Here is a 12,657-nt window from a genome sequence, read left to right on the forward strand (position 1 = left end):
TGTTTTTCCTCAGAGAAGTCCTTTTTGCGAAAAGAGCCTCAAGCATGAGAGGTGTTGCTGAAATGACAGTGAAAAAAGGAAAGAGGGAGAAAACAGGAAGAGAGAAAGAATATCTAGTGGAATGGGAGAGAAGGAAGAAGGGAAGGCAGAAGGAAGGGAAAAAGAGGACTAAGAATGAAAAACAGACTATTTGAATTTTTATCACTATTTTTAATTTGTTGGGTATGTTTAAGTACCTTTATTCTAACAAAAGTAATGTTATGAATTTAAGGAGAAGAAAATGAGGATGAGAAAATAGATGTCCTCGTGTTTATTTAAAGATTGTCAATTTTCTCCTTTTCCTACTCCTTCTGACTTCTCTAGCTTTTGTCTGGCTCAGCATTGTTTCAGCTTGCTGTGATAGAACCAGAGCAGTGAAGAGCTACGACCTGTTGGCCAGAAATATCATTGTGGACTATCTTGAAATTTTAGTGATATCATTGTGGACTATCTTGAAATTTTAGTGATCCTGTCTGATAAGTGATAGAAAAGTTTATATCCTGGCCCTTAAAATCATTATCTTATTTTTAAGGGCTCTGGCCAGGACTACAACCGGGAGATGTACAAAAGAGAAATTTTTCTGAATATCTATTATTCAAGGATTTGGTTTCCAGAACTGCCTGCCATGTCCATTACATATACTTCTCCATCCATTCTGCTTTCCTCTCACTGTTAACCTCTCCCTTTCAGCTTTTTCCTGGAGGTCCTCTCCTAATCTACAAACTTTTCTCTCTCCAGTGGCATCTTAACTTTTCCTTTGGTCTATAAGGAATTCAAGGATTGCCAGGGGCAATGCTGCTCTTGACTTGTGGTCCCCATAAGACCTTTTCTGTTGCCTGCGGCATTATCAGGCAGCTTCTCTACCGCCATTTCAGTCTTCTGGGTGAGTCCCAGGCAGGGTCCTCAGTCAGTCATCAGCAACTTTGAATTGTAGAGGCTAGCTGGCATCTGTTCTCACCAACTGCCATAGATAAACAAAACATCCCCATCAAAACTCTGCTCTTACAATTAAAATCACCAAGAAAATGCATATCAGCATTCCACTATGAGCAGCGTATATGTCTCATTCCCACCCTGTATCTGTCACACACATTTCAAGTGTGGCCCAACAGTCCTGGCTCTACAAAGAACTTAGTGAGATCCAAGTTACAGAAGAGTAGTTACAACGTAAAGTATCCCAAAGGGCAAAAGATATAATGCCTGGGGGAAAAATGCAGTAACTGAATAAGTGTTTGTGGAATGAATGAATGCATTCATGACACAAAAAAGGCACAAAAACATTCCACTGCAAATATCTACATTGGTATTCCTCTCTCCTTCCCTTCCAATTCACAGGTAAACTGAAAGTGTTCCATAGAATCCACCTGCTAGTACAGGAAGACTACAAGAAAAGATCAACTTTGACTATATGTGTGAGACTTTGCAAGTTTGGTTGCTAAATATAGAAGTTAAACCCTAGGGAAACAAACAGTTATGCAAAATCCCTCCAAAGTGATACTCTCAACACCTAAGATCTACATGAACCTTACAGAAGAAGTAAGCTCTGCTAAACTGAAGCTAAACAAAAAACACAAATATAAGGAAACAGTCCACCATGAGCTAAAGACTTCAGTCACAACACACAGGAGGATCAGAATGCCAATGATTTCAGATAATGGGACAAACTGAGAACATATACATTTAACGTAACTAAAGACAACAGAAACAAAATTATAAGTAAAGAAAATGAGGCTATAAAAACAAATTTTAACAACACATATAGAATTTCTGGAAATTAAAAAACAGCAACAAGATGGGGTAAGAGATGGAGTGGAAGAATGAGAAGATACAAAAAGATATTGTAGAAAAAATATTGGAGGCAGCAATGGCTGAGAGTTTTACAGAATTAGTGACAAACACGACTGTTAATATTCAAGATACACAATAAGTCCTAGCTAGTATAAATTAACACCTAGACATATTATATTGAAATTTCAAAGCACCAAAGGGCGGGGGTATTTAACCCCTTAAGTCATGACAAGGTTGGAGGGTCAAACATGCCTCATTATACCCTCCTCCCTTTAGAATTCAGGAAAAGCTGACCAGAATTTACCATCTACACAGACTTTAAGTCTGGTAAGAAATATTTACAATCTATTCTCTCTGGAGTCTGTTACGTAGAGGCTTCATCTGTATGATAAAATTTTGGTCTCCATAACCTCTTAGCAAACCAGACATTCCTTTCTATTGATAATGACTCTTTCAACCAACTGCCAATCAGAAAATTTTAAAATCTACCTATAACCTGGAAGCTCTCCCCTTCGAGTTATTCCATGATTCTGGACCAAACCAATGTATGTCTTAAATGTACTTGATTAATGTTTCATGTCTCCCTAAAATGTATGAAACCAAGCTTCACCCTAAGCACCTTAAGCACATGTTCTCAGGGTCTCCTGAGGGCTCTGTCACAGGGCATGGCCACTCATTTAGTTCAGAATAGATCTCTTCAGAGTTTGACTTTCCGCATTGACAGTACAAGACTTGCTGAAAGGATTGCTAAAGGATAAACTTCATGAGGAAATTAAAGTAGGAGAGAAATAGTAAGAAAAGAAACTGACGAATACAGGTAAATTCAAAGAAGTCCAACTGAAAAAAAAGTGAAAAATTTAAGGAAAACATAAAAATGAAGGATGACATACAGGAGCTCAAAGTAGCCAAAGAATGGTCATTGATCGTTTAGGAAAATGATGGAGCTATGGATGAACTTTAGTTTCTGTTGTCAGGTATATATATTTAATATTTAAAAGTCATTTTAAAAATAGAAATATAATCTCTAATTTATAACCAATAAAGGAAAGAAATGGGGGATTAAAACAAATTAACCAAAATTAGATGATGGTAGGGAGCAAGAAGAAAGTAAAAGTCCACATTTATTCATAATTCAATAGTAAACATTTAAAATTTGTTGTTTTTGTTGTTGTTGTTTGAGACAGAGTTTTGCTCTTGTTGCCCAGGCTAAAGAGCAATGGTGTGATCTCAGCTCACCACCGCCTCTGCCTCCCAGGTTCAAGTGATTCTCCTGCTTCAGCCTCCCAAGTAGCTGGCATTACAGGCATGCACCATCATATCTGGCTAATTTTGTATTTTTAGTAAAGATGGGATTTCTCCCTGTTGGTTAGGCTGGTCCTGAACTCCTGACCTAAGATGATCCACCCACCTCAGCCTCCCAAAGTGCTGGGATTACAGGCGTGAGCCACCACACCCGGTCTGAAGTATTTTTCTGTAAAGTCATCAACAATGCAATAATGTTCTCTACCACTGCCTCTGTCCAACATTACAGGGGAGGTCTTAACCAAAGCAATAAGACAAGGCAAAAAAGTACAAACATGACAACTGGAAAAGAAGAAATAAATCTGCTGCCACTTACAGATGATGTAATTGTCTGAAAAACACTACAGGCTATATGACATACCCATAAACTAATAAAGGTTTTTAAAATTTCTTCAAAGAAATTGATATACAAATATCAAGGTTGCTTCTATAATGCAGCAGAAAACAACTGGCAAATATAATTATCCCCTAGCAATTCTACTGCTATGTGTCAATCTAAGAGAGCTCTTGCATGTAGGCACGCAGAGACAAAAATAAGAATATTTTCTGCAAAAACATTTATGACAGTGAAAGAGCATATTAAGTAAACAAATGCATGAAACCGTCCCTCAGTATATATATTTGCACAATAGAATAAATAGCAACAATTAAAATGAATGAACTGCCAATATAGATGAATCTCAGAAACATAATGTTGAATGAAAGGGCAAGTTGCAAAGGAAAGATCTGGCATAGCATCATTTCTGTAAAATGTTATTTATGAATACATACATATGTAGGAAAACATAAAACATGCATGGGAATCATGTAGGGAAAAGAAGCCCCAAACTTCATACATATAATGGCTCCGGCTTCAAGACAATAGGATTTTGCCCATATCTGTAACATTTTGCTTTTCTTGACAAAAATATTTGAAGCAGATATGGAAAACACTTAAGATTTTTGTCCTGGTAGTAGGTGCAGGGATGTCTTATTTTCTGTGCTTAAATTCTTTCATAATCAAAAAACACTAAAAAGATATTCATTGGTCAAGTTGACACTTTTTTTTACCAAGTTTTCTGATATCCTTGTTAAAGTACCTAGAATAATGCAGGTAAACAATAAGTGTTTGATGAGTGAAATACATGAGAATCATGAAAGCCGCTTTGAGATTCACCTCCTTCCCCCTCAATTTCTTCTGTATTCTACTTCCTTTCCCTTTTTCCTGCCTGTTTCTGAGAGAGGTCACTGATATATCCTAAACTTCCATGCAAAATAAGAACAACAATACAACAAGAAAAAGAACAAACCATCTTTCTTCTCCCAGATTTGTAGACTTCTATTTATGTTTGTGTCAGGGTAAGCTACAGAAGAACTAATTTATCTCCCTTGTTGCTGCTTCACCGGCAAAGCTCATCATTCACACATTAGAGAGCTGAAAATCTTCAGAGACTACAGCTTCCAGCAATAAATTAAACGTCTCACTTTGAGGGTTGCTTCCTACTTGATTCTTAAGAAAATTTAAAATAAAATTGCCACAGGGAGGATAAAGATGATGATGGATGACTTATTCCCCAACTTCCCCAGCCTACTTAAAAAAATTATTTTTCATATAACAAAAGAGAAAGCAAACACTGAAAAAGGTACTAGTATACCTTTTAACCTTTTTGCATGAGCAGCAGGAAAAATGATTTTTTCCCTTTATCACAATTCCAGTATAAAGAACAGTAACCAAAAACCACAATATATATAATTATCATTATTGCCTGAATGGAGTTAATTTGGCATTGTATAGCAAGTTAAATGCAGAGTATTAAGAATATGTGTTTCTTGTTGAGAGATGAGTTCTTTGTTTACCCTTTCAGAGATTTAGCTTAAATTGAGTCTATATGTACCTTTGTTTATATTAACATATCTGCACCAGCTTTCTCTCCTATCTTTACATGATTCTGCAATACAAACAGGCTTTCAAATATCACCAGAAAATAAACCATTATGAAATATTTGTTCATCTAAAAGTACCAAGCAATGTCTGTAAGGTGAAACTCAATGATTATCCAAACACCCATATATCTGGCCAAAAATCAGACTGTTCAAAATTATCTGACTATATAGTTATTTCAAGTTGGAGAACATAAAAGTTGTCTAAATGATTCACAGGCTTTGTATAAACAACACATGTACTGAAAGTACATTTTTGTTAATGTAAATAGTGGTTTAACTCAACTTTGTTTTTATATGGATAATAAAGTGGATCAACACACCTTTCTTTCACAGTCAGCCAAAAAGATGCCATAACACAGAATATGCTACAGCTCACTCCTGGGATGTAGAGACTATCTTGCAGTTACCAAGACAGGAAATTCAGGATGCTTACTTTCCAACTCTTTACGCTGTCATATTTTAGGTGTGAGCTTTCAGATAAAAAAAAATCCACTACACGCCCTGTCTTCTTGATAAGGCAGATACAATAATATTGCTGGCAAATCAACATCTTATTTTGAGATTACCTGGAAAGCAGTTTTTTTCCTCCCAAATTTCCCAAAATTTTATGTCTCGGTCTCCTCTATAGCAAACATAGAAAGAGAGGTACAGTACAAAATGAGTTCAGGTAATTTAACCAAAAATATGCTGGAAAAACTGCTGGCACAAAGTTAGAGCAACTAAACAAAGTAATTCAGGAAAGAAGAAATCACACATTGCACAAGCTCCCAATATCCCACTAAAGGAGAATGTCCGGTGGAGATAGTAAACTCTAAGATTATTTTTCCTTATTTGGGCTCTAAGGCAAAAGACCATGAACTAACCTAATCTGTAAAATACCTGGTTTATTGACTTCCTGAAACAGGATATTGATTTTTTAATAAACAATTAAAATGCTTCATTCTCTTTCATAGTTAACATTCACATCACTGTTGAAAATAGAAGAAATATAATAAAACACCTATCGTACCCCAAAGGTGAAGTTTAAAAACATTCTTATAACTACCTATTTAAGAAACATTTTGTATAGCTTATTAATTCTTTACCAATATTTGTGCCATCAAAATTGAATTATCAACCATAAAATTAAATAATTTTATAAAATAATCTAAGTTATCAGAATAAAAACTGCTACTACTATTTCAGTTTGTCCATAAAGGTTAAAAATCCACATACCTCAACAAATATAAAACACGGGATGATGGAATAACTTCGTTGAGTGTTGTTTCCTACAGCCATTTCTCACACCATAGAGCAAGACTGCACCGTCTAAAACCGTCCAGGCTGAAATAGAAATAGGTTGCAGGGTATAAGAACCATATATTGAGAAGTCCCTTAGGTTCTTACATAAAAATAGCAGCTACCTTCTAGAGAAGCAGGTTGTGTACAAAAGCAAAACCATGATCTACAACACAGTCAAGTCAGACTAATAATCATTCCAATGTAAAGCAAATAATATATACTTGCCATGAATAGTTTTACATTCCTAATAAACAGGTCAGGAGCCCCTTGTGCACTCAGCTAGTAGAACAGAATTCTAATTGCCTGGTACTGCATAGTGCCTTATCCCAGTAGACTGCTCTGATGCCATGACACACAATTTCTTACATAAAACATTTGTTACTGTCCATCCTGCATGAATCTCTCTTACCTGCGCCTAATCCTCCCCATTTGCAACCTAGGGAATTGTCTGCTTATGCTCTGGCCTCTCCCTTTGAAACTGACATTTAGTACCAAGATGCTAATCCCTGGCTTCCTTCCTTCCTTGACTATTATTTGCCCTTGCTCCATTGAATACAAAGCCATGAACAACTTTGGGTTAATATGTCACTGATCTGTTTCACTGGTTTCCCTCAGCCCCATGTATGACCCAAACACAAAGCATTGAAGCCGTAACACATTTCATTTAGCTTATAAGACATTCACTGACTTTACAAGAAAGGTGCAGCTGGGCAATAGCAGACTGTAATCAAATATTTTATTAGAACATATCTGCCTGCTTTGAACTGAAAATATTCTTATATTAGGAGATCAATTAGTTTTGGTTCCTCTTAATACAATGACGTGGTTAAGCTTTAATGAAATTTCCAGTCCAGAGTTTTTAAAATCCTACATCTTTTACTCTCTAGCCAAAGCAATACTGCACATTTCAGATATCTGCTCTTAAAGTTATTATTTTTCATTTGTTCTGTTCCTTTGTCATCCCTACCAACAGTTCTTGTAAATTTTGATTACAGTATGAAAGGTAACATAGGAACTACTAGTCTATTTGAATGCCTAGCTGTACGTTTTTAAAGGTCAGACATTAATGTTAATGTCTTCATTTCTATCCTTCCTAAGTTTCCTCCTGCCCTTTTACAGAATGAAACTTTAAAATACATATCTTTCCCTTTTGAGATATCAACTCCTCACTTGTCAATAAAAAATTTAATATTATATGCTTTATAAATCCATACCAATCATAGTATTTAAATTAAGTTTTAGGCAACTTAATTTTTTTCAATTAAAATTGGATGTTATCTGTTATAAAATAATACCCATACTACATCTGTTATTTCACCATTTTATTTTAGGATTTAGGAAAACTAATATTTTCTATAATAAGAAAGGACTCTATATGTAGAAAACACACTGAATTCATTGGAAAATCGTGTATTATTTTAATTTTGCCCTTGCTTAACCCAAATGCCTTAGAATTTACTTAGTATTTATGATATAAATGAACTTTCCTGTTAGCATCAACCAAATGCAGTGCTGTACATCTGAAGGGAAAATTAAATATTAATCATGTTCAAGAAGGGCAAAGCACCAGAAAAAGCAAAGGCACCAGACACCTAGTGTTTTAGATGGCTTCTCCATGCAATTAATAAAGAACAACCATAATGTGGAGGATATAAGACAAGCTTTAGGATATGAAATTCACATTTTCATTCTTCTGGTCCAAAATGTAACCTAGCTTTTTATATGTATAAGGCTACACACACACACACACACACACAGGGGAGTAACTATAGTGAGGTGTATTTTATATATACCAATTCACTCAAAGTGTACAATTCAATATTTTAAAACTTACCAAATTGTGCAACTTTCTATAAAACTGTTTTAGGACTTTTTAATCACCCCTGAAAGAATGATCTAGTCCATTTACTGTTAATTCCCACCATCAATTTCTTCAACATATCCCAAAGCCAGGTAATCTAATTTCTGACTCTACAGATTTGCCTTTTCTGGATATTTTAAATGAAAAGAATAATATAACACATGACCTCTTATTTCTGCATTCCTTCACTTAGCATAACATTTTTGAGATTCATTCGCATTGTAGCACATTCCATCATTTTTTTCCTTTTAATTGCCAAATAATATTCCATTGTATGGCTATTGCACCTTTACCAGCTGGTAGAAATTTAGATTGTTTTGAATTTTTGGCTATGTCCAATATTTGGTTGTATCTAATTGCGGAAAATCATATTAATTACATCTGTATATAATTCTTTGTGTGGATTTATTTATTTATTTATTTATTTTTTGAGACGGAATTTCACTCTTGTTGCCCAGGCTGGAGTACAATGGCGCCATCTTGTCACTGCAACCTCCACCTTCCAGGTTCAAGCGATTCTCCTGCTTCAGCCTCCCAAGTAGCTGGGATTACAGGTGCATGCCACCACGCCCAGCTAACTTTTGTATTTTTAGTAGAGATGGGGTTTCTCCATGTTAGTCAGGTTGGTCTCAAACTCCTGACCTCAGGTGATCCACCCGCCTCAGCCTCCCAAAGTGCTGGGATTACAGGTGTGAGCCACCATGCCCAGCCTATATTTTCATTTCTCACAGATAGACACCTAAGAGAATTGCTGGGTCATACATTAAATTATGTTTAATTTTTTAAAGAGAACTACTAAAATGTTTTCCAAAGTAGTTGTGCCATTTTATATTCCCACCAGCAATGTATGAGGGTTCCCATTTCTCCACATTGGCATTGACATTTTCATTATCTTTTTTATCATAGCCATTCTACTGGGTGTGAAATGATATCTCATTGTGGTTTTAATATTCATTTTGCTAATAACAAGTGATGTTGAGCATCTTTTATGTGCTTATTAGCCATTTTTATTTCTTCTTTGTAAAGTATTCAATTATTTCGATGTTTTGTGGTAAGGTTAAAATCTTATTATTTTCAAGGTGTAAAGGTTTTTTGTACATTCTATATACAAATCTTTATCAGATACATATTTCCAATATTTTCTTCTAGTCTTTTGCTTATATTTTAATTTCATTTTTTCCATCTTTTTTTATTGATGTGAAATTCACACAACACAAAATTAAACATCTTAAAGAATAGGCTAGGGAGGGATAACTTTAGGATAAATACCTAATGTAGGTGAAGGAGGGATGGAGGCAGCAAACCACGATGGCATGTGCATACCTATGTAACAATCCTGCCAGATCTGCACATGTACCCCAGAACTTAAAGTATATATTAAAAAAAAAAAAGAATATAATTCAGTGACATTGAGAACCTTCACAATGTTATGCAACCACCAAAAGCAAGCCCTGTTCCCATTAGCTGCCTCCCACTTCTTTTTCTTTAACTGACCAATAGTTATATATATTTATGAGGTATAATATGGTGTTTTGATGTATGTTTACAATATAAAATGATTAAATCAGGATAATTAACAAATATCTCATATACTTATTTTTTACTACAAAAACATTTAAAGTCCAATTTTGTAGGAACTTTCAAATATAGAATGTATCATTTATTATAATCACCATTCTGTGCAATAAATCATTAAAGCTCATTTTCCCTAACTGAAACTTTGCACCCTTCGATCAACTTCTCCCCTTTCTCCATCCATCCCCCTCTTCCAGCTACTTACTGGTAACCATCATTCTACTCGCTATTTCTATGATTTCAACTTTTTAAAATTCCACATGTAAGCGAAATTATGCAGTGTTTATCTTTCTGTTCCTAGCCTATTTTACTTAGCATGATGCTCTCCAGGTTCATCCATGTTGTTTATTTCCACCCTTTTTTAAGGCCAAATAGTATTCCATTACAATATTACATATATATGTGTGTACGTATATGTATATACATACACACACACACCAAATTTTCTTTATCCATTCATTGATGATTGACACCTAGGTAGTTTCAATATCTTGGCTATTGTGAATAATGCTGCAGTGAACAGAGAGAATGCAGATATACTTTTGGCATACTGATTTCAATTCCTTTGGATATATACTCAGAAGCGGGATTACTGGATAATATAAATTCTCTATTTAGTTTTCTGAGGAGCCTCCATACTGTTTTCCAGAATGAATATATTAATTTACATCCCCATCAACAGTGCACAAGCATTTTTTTCTCCATACCCTCACTGACAATTATCTTTCATCTTTTTTATAATGGCCATTCTAACAATGAGGTATGAAGTAATACCTCATTGTGATTTTAATTTGTATTTCCCTGATGATCCGTGATGAGTATATACATACACATGTATCTATCTGTTGGCCATTTGTATGTCCTCTTTTGAGAGTGTCTACGTAGGTTCTTTGCCCCTTTTTTAGATTGGGTTGTTTCATTGCTATTGAGTTCTTTGAGTTCTTTATATATTTTAAATATTAGCCCCTCATCAGATTTATGTTTGAAAACAGTTTCTCCCAATCAGCAGGTTGTCTCTTAACTCTTCTATTTCCTTTGTTGTGCAGAGCTTTTCTGTTTGATGTAATCCCATTTATATTTTGCTGCACTTGTGCTTTTGGGGTCATATCTAAAAATACCTTTGCCTAGACCAAGGTTGTAAAGCATTTCCCCTGTTTTCTTCTAGTAGTGTTACAGTGTCAGGTCTTATGTTTAAGTGTTTAATCCACTTTAACATTTGTTTATGGTGTGAAATAAGAGTCCAATTTCATTCTCTGTTTGTGTAGATCCAGTTTTCCCAACATCATTCGTTGAAGAGACTATTCTTTCTATACTAGTTCTTTCTTGGCACCTCTGTTGAAAATCAATTGACCACAAATATATGGGCTTATTTCTGGGCTCTCTATACTGTTCCATTGGTCAAAGTGTCTATTTTTTATGCCAGGACTATGTTGTTTTTGTTCACTATAGCTTTGTAATAGATTTTGAAGTTAGGTAGTGTAATGCTTTCAGTTTTATTCTTTTTTTCTCGATTCCTCTGACTATTTGAGATCTTTTGTGGTTCCATATAAATTTTAGAATTGTTTTTATTTTGATAGGGATTTCAATGAATCTACAGACCTCTTTGGGTAGTATGGACATTTAAAAAAATTTCTTAACTGTTTTAGTTCAGGGTTTTCTAGAGGGACATAATCAAACAGAATTAACGGAATATATATATATATATAAAGGGGAGTTTATTAAGTGTTAACTCATATGATCACAATGTCCCACAATAGGCTGTTTGCAGGCTGAGGAGCAAGGAGAGCCAGTCTGAGTTCCAAAACCGAAGAACTTGGAGTCTGATGTTCCAGGGCAGGAAGTATCCCGCATGTGAAAATGATACAGGCTGGGAGCCTAGGCCAGTCTAACCTTTTCAGGTTTTTCTGCCTGCTTTATATTCACTGGCAGCTGATTAGATGGTGCCCATCCAGATTAAGGGTGGGTTTGCCTTGCCCAGCCCACTGACTCAAATGTTAATATCCTTTAGCAATGCCCTCACATACATACCCAGGATTAATATTTTGCATCCTTCAATCAAGTTGACACTCAGTATTAATTATCACAAGTCCATCCCTTGTCAACTTAAACCCATACACATCTCCTGAGATTATACGTAATCTTCAAATAAAGACAATAATAAGGTCATAATTATGTCTAACATAATACAACTATCCTTCATACAACAGGAAACGCACCAATCCCCAACCCAAATTATATAAAATTAACAATACTTAAATGCTGATATGAAGTGAAGAAATCTCATGTTACATGATAAAGGAAATCTCATGTTACATGAAAAAAGGAAAATGAAGATATTTTCTTAGTACAAGTGTATACATGCACAAACATGTTTTTTAACAAAGAAGGAATATTCCTGTCCTCATATCTGTAGCTGGTCACATGGTCGTAGCTGGTATTGATGACGATCTTCTTCTACTACCCATTCTGTATTCCATTTGCCTTCAGCAAGCACCTTAGCAGGTTGTGATTTTTTTTTCCTGTGGAGTGACACAAACCTTTTTTCCTGAAGGGTCTGGGCCATTTGTAGTCCTACCTGGATTGATGTGTTGTAGTTTCCCACTGACCTTAATCACAGGGCATGGTAATACTAAGAGACACCCTAATGGATTTCCTGTATTCCATGGATTAGGTTGTTCTAGCTTCCCATTGATCTTAATCACAGGGCAAGGCAATACTAAGAGACACCCTAATGGATCTCCTGTATTCCATGCATGCTCTTCCTCACATCCATTGTGGAGTAACAGATTGATTTCATTTTGACAGTCCAGGTCAATCACCCCAGCCAATACTGTAACTCCCTTCTTAGCCTGTTGACTTAAAGGTAGGAGAAGCCCAAAGTGTCCAGG

At 35.4% G+C, this 12,657-nt stretch overlaps 1 protein-coding gene across 1 annotated transcript in view; it reads right to left on the bottom strand.

Moving 5' to 3' along the window:
* The window catches only part of PLPPR1 (phospholipid phosphatase related 1), a 301,713-nt gene that overhangs the window by 146,373 nt on the left and 142,683 nt on the right, over positions 1-12,657 (bottom strand). The window contains exon 2 of the mRNA XM_017527790.2: positions 6,268-6,375. Within this exon, the coding sequence (XP_017383279.1) occupies positions 6,268-6,330 (63 nt within the window). The 5' untranslated portion in view covers positions 6,331-6,375. The remainder of the gene's footprint in view (positions 1-6,267; positions 6,376-12,657) is intronic.

The sequence above is a fragment of the Cebus imitator genome, unplaced genomic scaffold (genome assembly GCF_001604975.1).
Source record: "Cebus imitator isolate Cc_AM_T3 unplaced genomic scaffold, Cebus_imitator-1.0 Scaffold51, whole genome shotgun sequence".
NCBI classification, from domain to species: domain Eukaryota; kingdom Metazoa; phylum Chordata; class Mammalia; order Primates; family Cebidae; genus Cebus; species Cebus imitator.